Here is a 16,493-nt window from a genome sequence, read left to right on the forward strand (position 1 = left end):
AAAGGGTAAAAGTTAAAAAAAATTAGCAGAAGAAGAGAAAAAAAATTTAAAAAGAAAAAAAAATTAAATTAACTGCAAGGCTAAAGAATCATGGGGAGAAAGCCATGAGCTCCGTGCTTTGCTTTCTCCTCCTCTGGAATTCTGCTGCTCTCCTTGGTATTGAAACTGCACTCCGTGGTAGGTGAACTTGGTCCTGGCTGGATTTCTTGTTGATCTTTGGGGGAGGGGCCTGTTGTAGTGATTCTCAAGTGTCTTTGCCCCCAGCGGAGTTGCACCGCCCTTACCCGGGACGGGCTGAGTAATCCGCTCGGGTTTGCTTTCGGGAGCTTTTGTTCTCTGAGCGCTTTCTGTAGAGTTCCGGAGGACAGGAGTGAAGATGGCGGCCTCCCAGTGTCCGCTCCAGAGGAGCCGAGAGCCTGGGGCCCCACTCCTCAGTGCGCCCTCAGAGAACAGCGCCCAATTACTCCCGTCACCCTGGCCTCCGGCCGCGCTATGAGCTGACCGAGCCTACAACCGGTTCAAGGTAACCCCGAGTTTAGAGCTCACTCCTCGGTTCTGTCTCTGTAGCCGGCTTCCCCGTTCTAATACCTGTAAGCTCTGCGACACTCAGACGCCCCCGATCCTTCTGTGACCCTGCGGGACCTGAGGCCACGCTGACCCTGCGTGGGCTTCACCCCGGTTAAGCCTCTGGAGCRATGTCCCTCAGYRGAACAGACTTTTAAAAGTCCYRATTTTGTGCTCCGTTGCTCCGCCGCTTGCCGGGAGCCGGCCCCTCCCCCCGCGGTCTATCTTCCCGTCGCTTTGGATTCACTTCTCCGCCAGTCCTACCTTTCAGAAAGTGGTTGATTTTCTGTTTCTAGAATTGCTGTTCTTCTTCTCTTCGATCTCCCGTTGGATTTGTAGGTGTTTGCAATTTTTAGATAAGCTATCTAGCTGATCTCCCACTACCTGAAGTAGTCTCAGCCTGCTATTTCTCCGCCATCTTGACTCCTCCCTCTTTTTTTTTTTTTAAGATTTCATTTCTAAGTAATCTTTACACCCAATGTGGGGCTCGAACCTACAACCCCAAGATTAAGAGTAACATGCTCTATGACTGAACCAGCCAGGCACCCTGAGTTCTATGTTCTTTATATATAATTTTGAACACTCACCCTCTTTTAGATATGTCATTTGAAGTATCTTCTCCTACTCAGTAGGTAGTCTTTTAGTTTTGTTGATTATTTCCTTTGCCATGTAGAAGCTTTTCATTTTGGTGTAATCCCAGTAGTTTTTTTTATTAAAGATTTTTTTTTTTTAATTTGACAGATCACAAGTAGGCAGAGAGAGAGGAGGAGGAGGCAGGCTCCCCGCCGAGCAGACAGCCCGATGCGGGACTCGATCCCAGGACCCCGAGATCATGACCCGAGCCGAAGGCAGAGGCCTCAACCACTGAGCCACCCAGACGCCCATAATCCCAGTAGTTTATTTTTGCTTTTATTTCCCTTTCCTCAGGAGACATATTTAGAAAAACATTGCTATGGTTGATGTCAGAGAAATGACTGCCTGTCTTCTCTCCTAGGTTGTTTATGGTTCAGGTCTCACATATAGGTATTTAATCCATTTTGGGTTTATTTTTGTGTATGGTGTAAGAAAGTGGTCCAGTTTCATTCTTTTGCATATAGCCGTCCAGCTTTCCTAGCACCATTTGTGGAAGTGACAGTCTTTCTCCCTTGCATATTCTTGCCTCTTTTGCCAAGAGGCATATAAACATGGGTTTATTTCTGGGCTTTCTGTTCTGTTCTATTGATCTATGTGTTTGTGGCAGTACCATACTGTTTTGAGTATTATAGCTTTTTAGTAACTCTTGACATGTGGGATTGTGATACCTCTAGTTTTATTCTTCTTTGTCAAGATTACTTTCGCTATTTTAGGGCCTTTCATGGTTCCAAACAAATATTAGGATTATTTGTCCCAGGTCTGTGAAAAATGCTATTGGTATTTTGACAGGTGTTGCGTTAAATTTGTAGATTGCTTTTGGTAGTATGGACATTATAACAGTATTTGTTCTCCCCATCCATGAGAATGAACTATCTTTCCATCTGCTTGTGTTTTTTTAATATCTTTCATGATTGTTTTATAGTTTTCAGAGTATAGGTCTATCATCTCCTTGGTAAAGTTTATTCGTAGGTATTTTACTTTTTGGTGCAATTGTAAATGGGATTGTTTTCTTAATTTCTCTTCCTGCTGCCTCATTATTAGTGGATAGAAATGCAATGGATTTCTGTAGATTAATTTTGTATCCAGCAACCTTTACTGCAAGCTTCTTTGAACTCCTTTGGGATAAGGCAGGGTGTGAATATGTACATGTGCTGTCCATGCGTTCATGTCTTGTGTGGATAACTCTTCTAATCACCGTTTAGGAAGTAGAAACACAGTTGGAGGAAGTGAAGAAGAAGTCAGAAAATGAAATCAAGCAGCTGGAAGAAGAGAAAGCAGCCCTAAATGTGAAGCTCCAGAATTCCCTGCTTGAGGTAAATCCCAAATTAATTCAGTGCTTGGGAGTGATGGGTGGGAGTCTTGGCTAGCTGAAATGCCAGGAAGCACAGAAAACTGGCCTGACTTCTGTATGTTCAGCATCCTTGGAAGAAAGGAAAGGACTTTGGCCTGACAAGAAATCTGTCTCTTGGGGCATAAATTTAGCTGTGAGTAACAGAGAGCCTGATTTATGGAGGCTTAACAAAGAGGCGTTTAATGTCTCACATAAAAGGAGGCAGTAGGCTGCTGGGGTGGATTCTGTGGCTAAATGACATCAGATCTAGTATATCTGAGATTCCCACAGTCTCTCCTCCTCCTGGGCTGGGTCCTCACTTTCCTGGGTTTTAGATGCTTTTGCCTTCATGGGCTCCTTCCTCCATTGAAAAAAAATATATCAAAAATTGTATTTTATGACCACATTGATATAAAGATTAATATAACCAAGCTGTATTTTTACCACCTGACTTTAAAAGAAATTCAGACACTGTTGTGGCCCCTAAGAGTTGTGTAGTCCTTAGGTCCTGTGCCTGTTGCATCTAAGGGGAAAGTTAGCTCAGATTCCCTCAGGCTTGGAAAATGAGTGTCACCACCCTCTTGTCAGGTCCAAATTTACACCAGGAAATGGGGCATGGGGGAGGTGATGACCAGGCCTGCCCACTTCATCAGGAAACCACAAGCCTTCACAGAGGGCTCCCACTGACTCCTCCTCCCATCGGTCATATCTGTGTCACCGGGCCAGCCTGGGGAGGCACAGAAGAGGCAGGCAAGGGAGAAAGGAGTAGAGAATGCCTGTAGACCAGCTGAACATCACATTTGCTCTGTGTGCCCACCTGTCCAGACCACCCAGAGACCAAGGTCAAAGTTTAAAAGAACAGTTGACCATGTTCTGGGGGGAACTCGTGGGAGGGACTGGAAACAGGCTTCACTCTTGGCTCATTAGACCCCCCAAAATGTGAAGGGGTTTCCTTGTTTCCCCTGTCCTCTCTCACATCTTCCAGATGAGCCCTGAGACCATGCTCCCCTCAGGAGTCCATGAAATTGGTTCCTCAGCCCTGACTGAGTGCCACAACTTCCTAGGGGAGCTTTTAAGCATCTAGAAGCCGTGTGCAAAACAGTATCGATTGTTTAGAAATGTGTAGTGGAGTCCAGTCTGGAGACACACCTGAGAATGACAGAAGGAAATCTGAACCGCAGCTTGTTTCTAGAAGGGAGAGAGGGTGGTGGATCAAGGAGACACTCAAGGGCCGCAGCTGTATTTGTGATATGTTATCTCTTTGGCTGTGTGAGACGCACGTACACATTATGGTTTTCTCCAACCTCTTTTTCTGTGTCACAAGTTATCATGTTTCTAAAAGCTGAGCCTGCCAGACCTCAGACTTGATATATTAGGGGCTCAGGAGGAGTGGGCCTGGAGGCAAAGCTCTGCTCCAGAGGCTTCTGTTCCACCTCAGCCAAGGTGGCAGCAAGGTGAAGACATCCATTTCTTTCTTCCTCCTCTCTCCCTCTCTGTCAAGTTGTACTGTCAGTTTTCACATTGGCTCTGGACTATGCTACTCTGCAGAGCTTAGGGAGGCTTCCCATATCTGTGTGGGACCAGCCCAGTCATGCTTCTGACATGGGACACTGGGGTCCCCCTGCTGACTCTTCCTCTAAATGCCCAGGAGACCTTCTCTCTAAAAATGACAACAGGTAATTTTGCTGAGTGTTTACTTTATTTAAGGTGCTATCTAAGTCTTTTACGTGTATTAACTTTTTTTTAAATTTTTTATTTTTTCAGCGTAACAGTATTCATTATTTTTGCACCACACCCAGTGCTCCATGCAATCCATGCCCTCTCCAATACCCACCACCTGGATCCCCCAACCTCCCACCCCCCACCCCTTCAATACCCTCAGATTGTTTTTCAGAGTCCATAGTCTCTCATGGTTCACGTCGTGTATTAACTTTTAATCCTCACTACCACCATACAAGGTAGGTACTAGGATTATCCCTGGTTTACAAATGAGTAAACTGAGGCTCAGAGAAGGTAAATCACTTCCTCAAATCCACACGGGTAATGACTAGTAGGTCTAGGATTCAAATCCAGGTAATGGGGCTCTGAAGACCCCACTCTTAACCATGATGCTAATACTCCCTCTAGCACGGTGCGCCGCGCATTTGATGACAAGGATCATTCAGGACCTGAGTATCTGCAGATGGCTGGCCTGACCCAGAGGCTGATCACGACTAAGCACTTCAGGCCTGCTCTTCATCCTCCATTTTTTCCACCACCGCTTACCAAAGCTAGAAATGGGCCTGACCTCCTCCATCCTCACCTGGAGTCCCCACCCCTGCCCCATCATCACATCCAGTCAGTTGTCAAGTCCTGTGGGTCCTATCACTAAGGTCTCCAATCCTCTCCTCTCCCTTTATCAGACCCCCAGGATGGCTTGCCTAGACTCTGTTTTTCTTTACCTCTTTCAGATGTTACACAAACAATTGCATAGGACTCCCATTTGGATATTTTGTAAGCCTTAGCAAAATGCAGTATAAATAGTTTCGTGATCGTCTTCTGTGATGTTGCCTTGAGTCTGTCAAGAGCATTGGCCTATATCTCCCTGCCTCCACATTCTCCCTGGGCCAGCTAATTCCAGAACTAGCCTTCTAAAACCCAAATCCGCTTAAGACCCCACTCCTCCTTCCCCCAAATCTTTAATTTCCATGTGTTTCATAATTGGGGCCCAGCCCAACCCACCACCACTCTTGCCCAGGACTCTCTTTCCTCCCACCCACTCCTGCATGCCAGGTCCCCGACATGGAATTTTTCTAGTCCTCACGCACATCCTGCCTTCCCTCTGCCATTGCACCTGCTACTCCTGTCTCCTGGAATGTCGCTTGTCACCCTCGCCACTGATGGACTCCTATTCATCCTTCAGTGCCCCTGAAGTGCTCCAGACCTCCCTGGGCAGAGTTTTTTGCTGTAAATTCTCTGCAGTAGTATGTGTCTCATAGTAGTTGTTGTGAGGATTAAACAACTTTATACTGCAAAATTCTTAGGTCTGTGCCTGGCACAGAGAAACACACCATTCATGGTACTATTATCATTTTGTCTCCTGAATGTTTCTGTGATGATAACCATTTACCTGCTGCCTCCTCCACAAGATGAGAGCTCCTGGAAGGCCTGGGCTGTATTTTATTCTCTTACCATTTTGCTCTCACTCTGTCTTTCTTCCTTACCTCCTTATACCTGGCATGGGGCCCGAGGAGGGTTAGGTTTCCTACCAAGATTTGTTAGCAAATCTGAGTTTTCTTTATAGTTATTCGCCTTGTTCTCAGAGTCTAGAGCAGAGAAACCAGTCTGTTTAATCGATATTCTACAATTAGCTGGCTAATCATCATCATCATAATTAGGGCTATACACTTGAGTAGCACCTCCTAGCCACTCTTTCTTTGGTATAATTCTTAAATATTATTCATTTTCTTTACCAACTAGCTTTTTTAAAAAAGGAAAGGAGTGATCTTCCAGGAGTGGTGTGAAAGCCAAGGAAAACCACCTTATAGCTCCCATATAGGTGTATTTATGGCCATAATTTAAAGGGAACTATACAGTATTCTACCTCTGCCAGGCTCATCTTTTCTAGAAAGATGAAACAACCAGCCAATTAGAAGTGGCCTTTCCAGAAACACGTTTAGAAGCTGTCCAATCGGGCACTGTCCCCAGAACTGATTGGCCCTGGAGAATGGTTTCCCAGATTAATGACCCCATCAGGAGATGGGAGTCCATATCATTACCAAGTGTTTGTTTTCTTCTATTTTAGGTTTTGAGACTGGAAGAATTTATCCAACAGAATAAGGTATGTCCTGGAAAAGGCAAAGAAGGAACTGGAAGGCCCCAGGAACTGGATTGCCAACAGCACAGCATTTTAAAGACCCAGGTAACCTCTGGTTTTTTCCTGCTTTAATTAAGGTTATATCCCTTCTCTCAGCACTTCATCGTCCCTAGTGACACATGCTGGTGTTAATGGGTTCTTTTATCTCCCCGCTCAGAGCTGCCAAAATGTCTGGAAAAAAAAATCACCACAAAATCCACTTGCAAAAGCTATGAAGAAAATAGAGTTCTGAGTAATTATCCACGTGGTTTGAAAAAGAACAAGGCTTGTCAGATGAAATCTTCCTTCCCTCTCTGAGAGTATCTTGCCTGGCAGATAAAAGGGTACTCGCCCAGAGGCGGCCTTGGGCTCTGCCCAGCAGGAAGCATAATAATAATGCCCCTGGCCACCTCCTTCTGCATGGAGATACCAGTTACTCTTATGCTAGCCCTCCCATGAGGCTGCCCTTTTACAGACCCTACTCCAGGGTGGAAGCTGGTTCCCGTGAGTCCTCTGTCCACTCATGATAAGCCGTTTTATTTTCCTGGGTCCATCATAATGAATCACAACACACTTGGTGGCTTAAACCACAGAAAAGTGTGGTCTCACAGTTTTGGATATCTAAACGTCCACAATCTAGATGACTGCAGGGTTGGTTCCGTCTGGCAGCCATGAGGGAGACTCTCCTGCGTGCCTGTCTCCCAGCCACGGATGGCTGCTGGCAATCCGTGGCATTCTGTGGCTTGCGGATGCATCACTTCGAGCTCTGGCTCTGTCCTCAAGGGGCCATCTTCCCTGCGTGTCTGTGCCTCTGGGTCTTCACAGGGCATTTGTCTACGGACCTTCGGGTCCTTGGTTAGGGTCCACCCTAATCCAGTAGGACCTCATCGTAACTAATTACATTCACAAAAGCTCCTGTACAAATAGGATCATATGAATAGGTACTGGGGACCAGGACTTCAGTATATCTTCCCAGGGCCACAGTTTAATGCAACAGAACATATGCTCTCATTGAATATTTGCTGCATGATGTCAAACACATAGATAATTCCTGTGAAGTCAGCATTTGAGTGTCCTGGCTTCATTGACCCTCTTGGTTCAGCTTCCCTATTAACCTCTCCAGCTGCAGCCAGCAAAAGGCCATCACCGTAACATTCTATTTTGTTGCTGTCCCAGACTTTCAGTTCACTTCATACTCCAGGCGGGAAAACACGTGAGTCTGAATCTCATTGCTTCATCCTCGCCCATCTCTTATTCACCATGTCCATGTGCCTGAGTGTTGACAGGAACTGCACTTTCTCTCCTTCGACCCCAGACTTCCAGAACTTGAGCCCTGGTCCTGCCAGCAGTCCCCAAGGCCCAGACCACTGGGCTGGCCCCTATTTAACCACGTATTCACTGGGGTAAAAATGAGCCAGAAATCTGGGAGATATGGATGTGAATGACAATTAATGTTTGTACGGGACCCGTCAGCTCTCGAGCACGGTCCCCATCTATAGACTTCTTTGGAGTCTTCCAACAACTCTGTAATGCCCTCATTTTACAGAGGAAAAAAACTGAGGCACAGAGTAGCTGGGTGACTTGCCCATGATCATAGGCATGTAAGCACCCAGGACAGGACAGAGCCACTGGGTCTGTGGCTCTGAGCCCCATTCCCCTTGTGAGAGTATCAACACATGCCCAGGATGCCTCCCAGGTAAAACAGCCCTCAACTTTGTTTTGGGGTTGAGCAGGGCAGCCAGGATGCCCTGGGTTTCTCCCTCTGACACCCAGACTGGGGGAGAATCCTAGAGCACCTCTTTGCCCCACATAAGCCTGCAGGAGAAGGCTAATGGAGCATACGCACCTACCTCAGTGGGACTGGTCCTTCCTGCTCTGGGGCCATGCATCCTTTCTGATGGCGTCTGCCTGAGAAGTATGCAGATATTTCCATCCTCCCTCAGTTTCTCAAGAACCAGCCTCATGAGCTTGCGTTCCTCTGGAAGAGCATCTGGCCCTGGGGACAGCTGAACTTTCCGCCAGCACCCTGCGCCATTTCCTGGAACGATTCTTTCTCAAATATTCAACTATTTCTCAGCTCATCACAGTGACTGTAGCAGGGAGGTGGGACAGAGTTGGCTGGGCTCCTGAGTGATGAGATTCCAGTGAAAATAAGATTGATAAGCTCAGGAAGATGGAGCATCGGCTGGATTTTTGGGGGAGAATACACACACCTGAAGTTCTAGGTATGTCCCAGGGCAGGTGAATAAAGGTCATAGCTGTTATGATAGCTCAGAGTTTCTCTGCCTTATCCCCAGCCACTGCCCACCAAATGCCAGGAGCATCTCCCCAGTAAAATGTCCCAGTCAAAAATGTCTCCAGATGCTGTCCTGTGTCTCCTGGAGGCAAAATTGCCCCCAGTTGAGAACCACTGATGTAATTAAAAGTTGCATTAAGGAATTGAGGAAGTTCAAAGTACACATGCATGTTAACAACCCTAGGTTGGTTCACTGTGAAACTTGGCTCTCCTCCCGCCCTGCTTGGTCTAGAATACTGTCCCTCATGAGCCCAGTTTGTAGAGAGCAGTACACACCCCTCCTGTGTATGAATTGCACATGGAACTTCAGGGAACATCAGTTCCATTTGATTCAACTCTATATGCACGTTATTTATTCATTCCACGGTCATTTGTGGAATACCTAGGATGGGCCAGCCTCTGAGCTAGACCCTGGAGGAGAGAAGCATTCATAAACCAACAGCTTTAAAACCAAGTGGACACATAGTAATAGAATTAAACATCTGGTGCTGTATTTTCTTTCTTTCTTTCTTTCTTTTTTTCTTATCAGAAATGCTGGGATAAACCCAAGCATCTGTATTTGTATTTTATTTTATTTAAAGATTTTATTTATTTATTTGACAGAGAGAAAGATCACAAGTAGGCAGAGAGGCAGGCAAAGAGAGAGGGGGAAGCAGGTTCCCTACTGAGCAGACAGCCTGATGCGGGGCTCAATCCCAGGACCCTGAGATCATGACCTGAGCTGAAGGCAGAGGCTTAACCCACTGAGCCACACAGGCGCCCCTGGTGCTGTATTTTCTATTAGGCAACTCCTATGTGCTTTGCAGGCATGACTTATTCTCTTAAATTGTTTTCTTTTCAAATAATTAATCCATATATGTGGCAGAGGATTTAGAAGGTGTATACAGGCATACAGTGAGAAGCTTCCCTCCTCTCCCTAGTTCCTTGTCTGGTTTCGTTGTGTTTTATCTCTTCTTGTGTATCTGCTCAGAGCTATATACCATGCATATGCAAGCATAATTATGAATTTATTATTTTTTTCTACAAATGGTAGCATACTGGCCTGGGCTCTACTTTTTCTACCTCATTAAATTTTCATAGCTTGGAGATTGCAACACATCAGTACACTTCCATATCAACCTCCTTTCTTTGAAAGAACAACTGCCCAGTTCTCCCCATACAGAAAACCGTAATATATTTACTTTTTACCTTATGACAGATATTTATGTTGGTGTTCTTCATTACAGATAATGCTTCAATGGATAGCTCTATAGAGGGATATACTGTAGTATCACTGTTAGGCGAGCTCCCCCTAAAACAGATCCCTGTGCTTTTACTGGCTGGACAATCTTGGACAAATGATTTAAAGTCTTTTTTCTTGAGCCTCCTCATCTGTAAATTGGGGCATTGATATCACTTACCTCAGAGGACTTTTGTGAGGATGAAATGAATTAATATATGTACAGTGTTGGAAAGTACCCAGCATGTGCAAATGCTTGGTGGATGCTAACTTACGATCATATAATTTTCTGGGTCCAGTGGCATGTGCGTCTCTAACTTTGATAGTTGTGCCACATTGCCTTCCACTGATGATGTCTCAGTGCACACTCCCAACAGCAGCACATGTGACCATCTGTTTCCCCATATCCTGGCCAACACAGTGCATTATAAAACTTTCTGAACGTGACCCATCAGAGAAAATTTGGAATTTAGTTCAAATATTTTTGGCAAGCTGACTGTATGTTAGCCAAGTGAGTCAAAGTTTGACTTGGGCCCTAGAGATACAAAGTCCTGGAGAATTTCTTAGGTTGGTGGAGAGGCTGTGTGAGTGGCCCCCTGCAGCACAGTCATAGAAGGCCCACCACATGGATTGACCCACAAGGGACCATAAAATTTAAGTTTGTTCAAGACTCTGGAATTTCAGTTTAGGCCGTTGGCTTTTCTGCCAGAGCCCTACAGTGAGTCAAGAGAGATAAAAATAATAATGTCAGCTGAGACTCGAGCTGTTTTCCCTCCACTCCCAGAACATACTGAGAGAGGGTTGCCAAGCCTGGGTGTGGCTCTGTCCCCAGCACAGTTAGCTGGGACTTTGTCGAATCTTTTGTCTTGTCGAACCTCATGTTAAGTCTCTTTGATTCTCTTAGTTTTTTTATAGCTTTTTTTTTTTTCATTGGTTTTCAGAAAGCCATGTCAGCCTTATTACTTCTGAAGGGAAATTTTTTTTCTGGAAGACTCCTCTGGTGCCTAGGTCACAGTGAACTAGGGCAGAAAAGGGGTAAATTTTCCACAGTCTCATGCCTCTACCCTTCCAGAAGAAAAAGGAGAGTCATTGGTGATCATTATTATTCAAGTCTTTTTTGCCTCAACAAATATTTATGTGTGGCATCTACAGGGCATGGGAGCTGGTTTCTGGGTCAATAAGGCCCAGTCTTGGTCCTTGGAGAGTTCCATTTCTAGCAGGGGAAATAAGTATTTACTTAAATAGTCACATGGTATGATAAATACTGTAATAATGGCAGGAATATTCTTTGCAGTCAAGATGAGAGAGGCAGGTGTCTGCCCAGGGAAGCCCAGGAAAATTCTGCAGAGCAGTGACGTTTGTTGCCATCTGCCTGGACACTGAAAGTTGAAGATGTCTTCCCCAGGGAGGGACCGGACAGGAAGAAGGAGCACAGTGAAAGGTCTCAAGGCAAAACCCCCGAGGCCTGGAGGAAGGGAGACGAGGGGCACGCTGAAGCTCTCCCAGGCCTGGGACGTGTCCCCAGCTCACAGGGGGCCCCATCCAGTTTGCTGGGCAGCTGACACCGTGTGGCACACCCAGTGGATCATAGGAATCCAAGGGTGTCAGCTGTCTTGGGGGTGGGCAGACAAACCACCACTCAGCCCTCGAACAACTGCAGTGAACCCTCTGTGCAGTGTGAGTAGGGGGCCTGGTTCGATCTGACTTGGAGCAAGACGGGCTCCCCTGAAGACTGACTCTCTGGAGAGATTCTTGGCTGAGAATTGGGCTGAGATTTGCTGAACCTGGGGAGATAGCATAGGATGGGCAACAGCTCCAGTCTGAGCTTTCCCCCAGACATGTTTGGAGGACCTTAGGCAAGTCCAGAAACCTGAGATCAGTTTCCTCATTACTGTAAGTAGCAGACACGGACCAGGCCATGACTGTGTGCCAAGAACAATATAGTTTACAGAGCCCCACAACAACCCAGATAGACAAGTGTCATTGTTATCCTCATTTTATAGGTAGGGAAACTGAGACCCATGCTCCAAACCATAACTCCATACTCCTTCTCTTCAGTAAATTGGCAGCGATAATCCCTCCTTGGCTCCACACCAGAGACTTGTGGTAATGAAAAGAAGAATGTATTTGAAGGCACTTTTCAAAACAGTTCAAGAATCTATAAATGTAAGGTGACTTTATAGCATCTATTACAACCCCCTGTAATCATTTCAGCAAAAACCCATTGCATTAGGTATTCTATTTTAAGATATACATAATGCCACCTTTGAAAGAGTGTCAACTGAATTGAGAATAACTTTGACTATTCCCTTCCAGGAGATTTCCTGGGCATGGGTGTTCCTTTAAAATAGAAACAATCCAGAAGAGGTTAACTGCCTGGTAGATGAAAGATGAAAACCTAATGTGAACACAGGATTAAAATAACCAGCCAGCTCTTTGCTTGGGAGGAGTTGGGAGGAGACTTTGGTGATGGATAGTTGGAAGAGAAGCAGAACTATTTATTTTTCTGTGTACAATTTATGCCCAGGATATATTTGGCCCTGGACAGAGAGCACTGGGTAGAACTGCAGCAAAATGCCTGATGGGGAAACCAGGAGTGTGAATTAGGCGTGGATAACTCCGAATACACCAGGAGTGGCTTAGGGTCGTTCTTGGAGGAACTCGCTGAGATCCCAAGCAGAAAACCAGGAAAGGGGCAGCTGGAGAATCTGTTCCGTTTGAAGGTCAGAGAAGAGTACACCATTGACATGAGTATCAGTGAGCTTGAAAGCACTCATTTCAGCCAACTGTTGATCTCCATGGTCATGTCTATTTGTGAAATATTCTGATGGCAGCCTAGGGCCTCTTGAATTATGTACTTTGACCTCAAATGCCAGGTACACAGGTAGAAGGAGAGAGGGGGGAAATATTTTTGACATTTATATAGTCTGTTCGTCCCCCCTGCTGAACTGTAAGTTTGCTGACATCAGGAACTCTGTGTTCTTAATTTTTACCCTTCCATCACCTAATATACCTGTATATGGCAGATGTCAAGCACTATCTTGTACACAAACTGATACATGACAAGACAACTGAATGAATGGAATTAAAGGTACCATTTTGAGTCCTGGTAGTTAAAGGTTAGATTAGGAACCCCTTCAGAAATTAGTTCTGGCTGGAGGATGATTTAGAAGAACACTGGGGTCCTTCTCCAATTACTTGTGGAAGAAGAGGAGGATTCACCTTCTTTCTAGAAAGAATGTCCCTGTCTCTGGTCCTGGAGGATGGGGAAAAAAAGTGAATAGACAGAAAGGATTACTGACTTCACCTTCCTGTTGATTAGGAAAACAACCTTCATCTTTCAGGTTGATCTTAAGTGTCTGTTTCACAGATATTTCTCACAGCATGTTTCTACAACATGGTTTGAACTCACACCCAGTTAAGTCCTGATGCCGGCAGCTGGCAATCTTACCAACATGGTAGTGGCAAGTAGCATTGTGGTCATATGGAATCACAGGGCAGGCAGCAGGACAATCCAGGGGTCCAGTCCTCAGGCCATCTTCCAGTGACCATGTGACCTGAGGCAAGTCGCTAGACTATTCTCTGATCTCACATCCTCATCTGTGACATAAGGATGGTAGGGTGCCCACCTTATAGAGTCCTAGGCATCCATCAGTCAATGTATGGAAATAGAAAAATGGGATACAGCTGGGAGCCAGTGTAGTCCTCCCGGTGCTTCATCAGCTTTTCATAGTGTCTCCCATCCTCTCCTGTCTCTGGACTCCTGCCCGGGATGCCTTTAAATATATCAGTTGTCAGTAAGGTGGCCCAGAAATTACATCCTGTGCATTTCCTTTCACAGTCCTCACAGTGGCTCTGAGTACATTTGGAATTCTTTTTCATCTCTATAATAACTTTCATGAGCTATTTGTCCATTATTCATATTGCTTTAAGTTCCTTCTCGTCTTCTCCTGGATCAGACTTCATGTGTCTTTCTGAAAAGCCACGTTTCAGATGCATTGCTTGGATCTCTTCTTTTCTATGTCATTAATTTTGTTTTTTGTATCTCTTTCCTTCTTCTTCCTTGGGATTTATTCTATTATGCTTTTTCTAACTTCTTGAATGCTTTCTAATAAATACAGTGAAGGCTGTAAATTTCCCTCTAAGTGTATGTCTTTGGCTGTATCTTGGAGTTTACTTTTTAAAACCTATTTCTTGTTGCTTTCTAATTTTATTGCATTATCATCAGATCACATGATCACAGAATGTCAACACTTGGAACTGTGGTGAGATTTGCTTGTAGATTTCTGTGGGGTCATTTTAAAAATATATATATTTATTTGAGGGAGAGAGAGCATGAGCAGGGGGGAGGAGCAGAGGAAGAGGGACAAGCAGACTCCCTGCTGAGCAGGGAGCCCAACGACAACACAGGGCTCCATCCCAGGACCCCAAGATCATGACCTGAGTGAAGTCAGACATTTAACTGACTGATCCACCCAGGCACCCCTATGGGGCCATTTTTAATTGCTCCCAATGTGATAGGAAAAAACCTACATTCTCAGTTTGGTCATTTAAGTATATAATTAACCCTTGGACAATGCTAGTGTTAAAGGTACCAGCTCCCTGCATAATTAAAAATCCACATGTAACTTTTGACTCCCCAAAAACTTAAATACTAATGACCTACTATTGACCAAGAAGATCTACCACAAACATAAACAGTCAACGCATATTTTTTTAATTTTTATTTATTTTTTAAATTTATTTTCAGTGTTCCAGAATTCATTGTTTATGCACCACACCCAGTGCTCCTTGCAATATGTGCCCTCCAAAATACCCACCACCAGGCTCACCCAACCTCCCACCCCCCCCCTTCCAAACCCTCATTGTTTTTCAGAGTCCACAGTCTCTCATGGTTTGTCTCCCCTTCCATTTTCCCCCAACTCCCTTCTCCTTTCCATCTCCCCATGTCCTCCATGTTATTCCTTAGGCTCCACAAATAAGTGAAACCATATGATAATTGAGTCTCTCTGTTTGACTTATTTCACTCATCATAATCTCTTCCAGTCCTGTCCATGTTGATGCAAAAGTTGAGTATTCATCCTTTCTGATGGAGGCATAATACTCCATAAGATATATGGACCACATCTTCCTTATCCATTCGTCTGTTGAAGGGCATCTTGGTTCTTTCCACAGTTTGGCGACTGTGGCCATTGCTGCTATGAACATTGGGGTACAGATGGCCCTTCTTTTCACTACATCTGTATCTTTGGGGTAAATACCCAGTAGTGCAATTGCAGGGTCATGGGGAAGCTCTATTTTTAATTTCTTGCAGAATCTCTACACTGTTTTCCAAAGTGGCTGCATATTTTTAAAGTAAGCTAGAGAAAAGAAAATTTTAAGAAAATTATAGGAAAAAATACATTTATAATACTATACTGTATTTACTGAGAGAAAAGTCCACAGATAAGTGGACCCTCACAGTTCAAATCTACATTGTGCAGGGATAGACTGTATATTTGAATTCTAGCTTTGTGATATATTCATCATATGATCTTGGGGAACTTGCATATCCTTTCTGGCCTCAGTTTTGTCACAGATGATACTGCCCATCTCATAGAGTTGTGGGCCTGGCAACACTTAGCACCATATAAAAGTTAGCACTGATTAGTATTTTTTTTTTAGGTATTAGGTTTAGCTTATTAATCTTGTTTAAATTTTCTGTATCCTAGCTCATTTTGTTTAGTTACTATATCAGTTCTGAGAGGTAGTTATTAAATTCTCTCATTATAGTTGTAAATTTGCCTGTTTCTCCCTACAGTTCCAAACATTTTGCCTAGTTTTCAGGCTTTATTGTTAGATGCCTACAGGTTCATTATTAGAGAGTTTTAGTGAATGATTCCTTTTATCAGGATAGATAACATGTTGAACTTAGCCAGTTCCTGTTTATCCTGATTACTGGTACCCTTAGGGTTGCTTTTACCAACATATTTTGTGCTTTCTATTTACCAATACTTCTTTATAACATCCAATTTTCCTTTAGAAACCTGGATGATTAATTTTAATAATTCATATATATTTATATTGTAGTATTATGCTATTTTGATTCACTGCTGTTGTTCTGCATTTACCATGCAATTTTCCCTGGATTATCCAGAACATGGATTTATAACAGGTGTCTCAAAAAGCTGTTTTGCTTAGACTGTGATATTTGCTTCTGGGATTTATAGGAATTGGGAGACACTTTGAATGCCCCAAATACTTGAAAGTGGGAGGCAAAGGTGGGCCTTGTAGCTTACGGTCCACACAGAGATTACAAGCTTGTTGATGACATCATTTTTCAAAGTACACAGCAATGAACAAAACTCACTGGTCCCTGTAACAAATAGCATGTCAGTCAGCTGGATTTTAGCACCCAGTTACACTGGGTAAAGGATTCAGGCAAAGGAAAATGACCATGCAGCATGTTCTCAGTTAATAGCTGGAGGATTTATAACATTTTTAAAACTATATCTGGGATTACTTTTACTTTCCAGAAAGGGAGAAAGAGAACACTCCTATAATTAATACAAAGCAGAAAAAACTTTCATCTGTCTTACTGATTTCTGTGTCTCTGGAAAAGTGTCTGGCATATAGT

At 44.2% G+C, this 16,493-nt stretch overlaps 1 protein-coding gene across 1 annotated transcript in view; it reads left to right on the plus strand.

Moving 5' to 3' along the window:
* LOC111149193 (family with sequence similarity 184 member B) overlaps positions 1–16,493 on the plus strand; it is a 185,920-nt gene that overhangs the window by 126,518 nt on the left and 42,909 nt on the right. The window contains 2 exon segments of the mRNA XM_022506138.1: positions 2,400–2,510; positions 6,312–6,428. Coding sequence (XP_022361846.1) covers positions 2,400–2,510; positions 6,312–6,428 — 228 coding nt within the window.

This window comes from Enhydra lutris, unplaced genomic scaffold, assembly GCF_002288905.1.
Source record: "Enhydra lutris kenyoni isolate GAN:26980312 unplaced genomic scaffold, ASM228890v2 scaffoldscaffold21, whole genome shotgun sequence".
Taxonomy (NCBI): domain Eukaryota; kingdom Metazoa; phylum Chordata; class Mammalia; order Carnivora; family Mustelidae; genus Enhydra; species Enhydra lutris.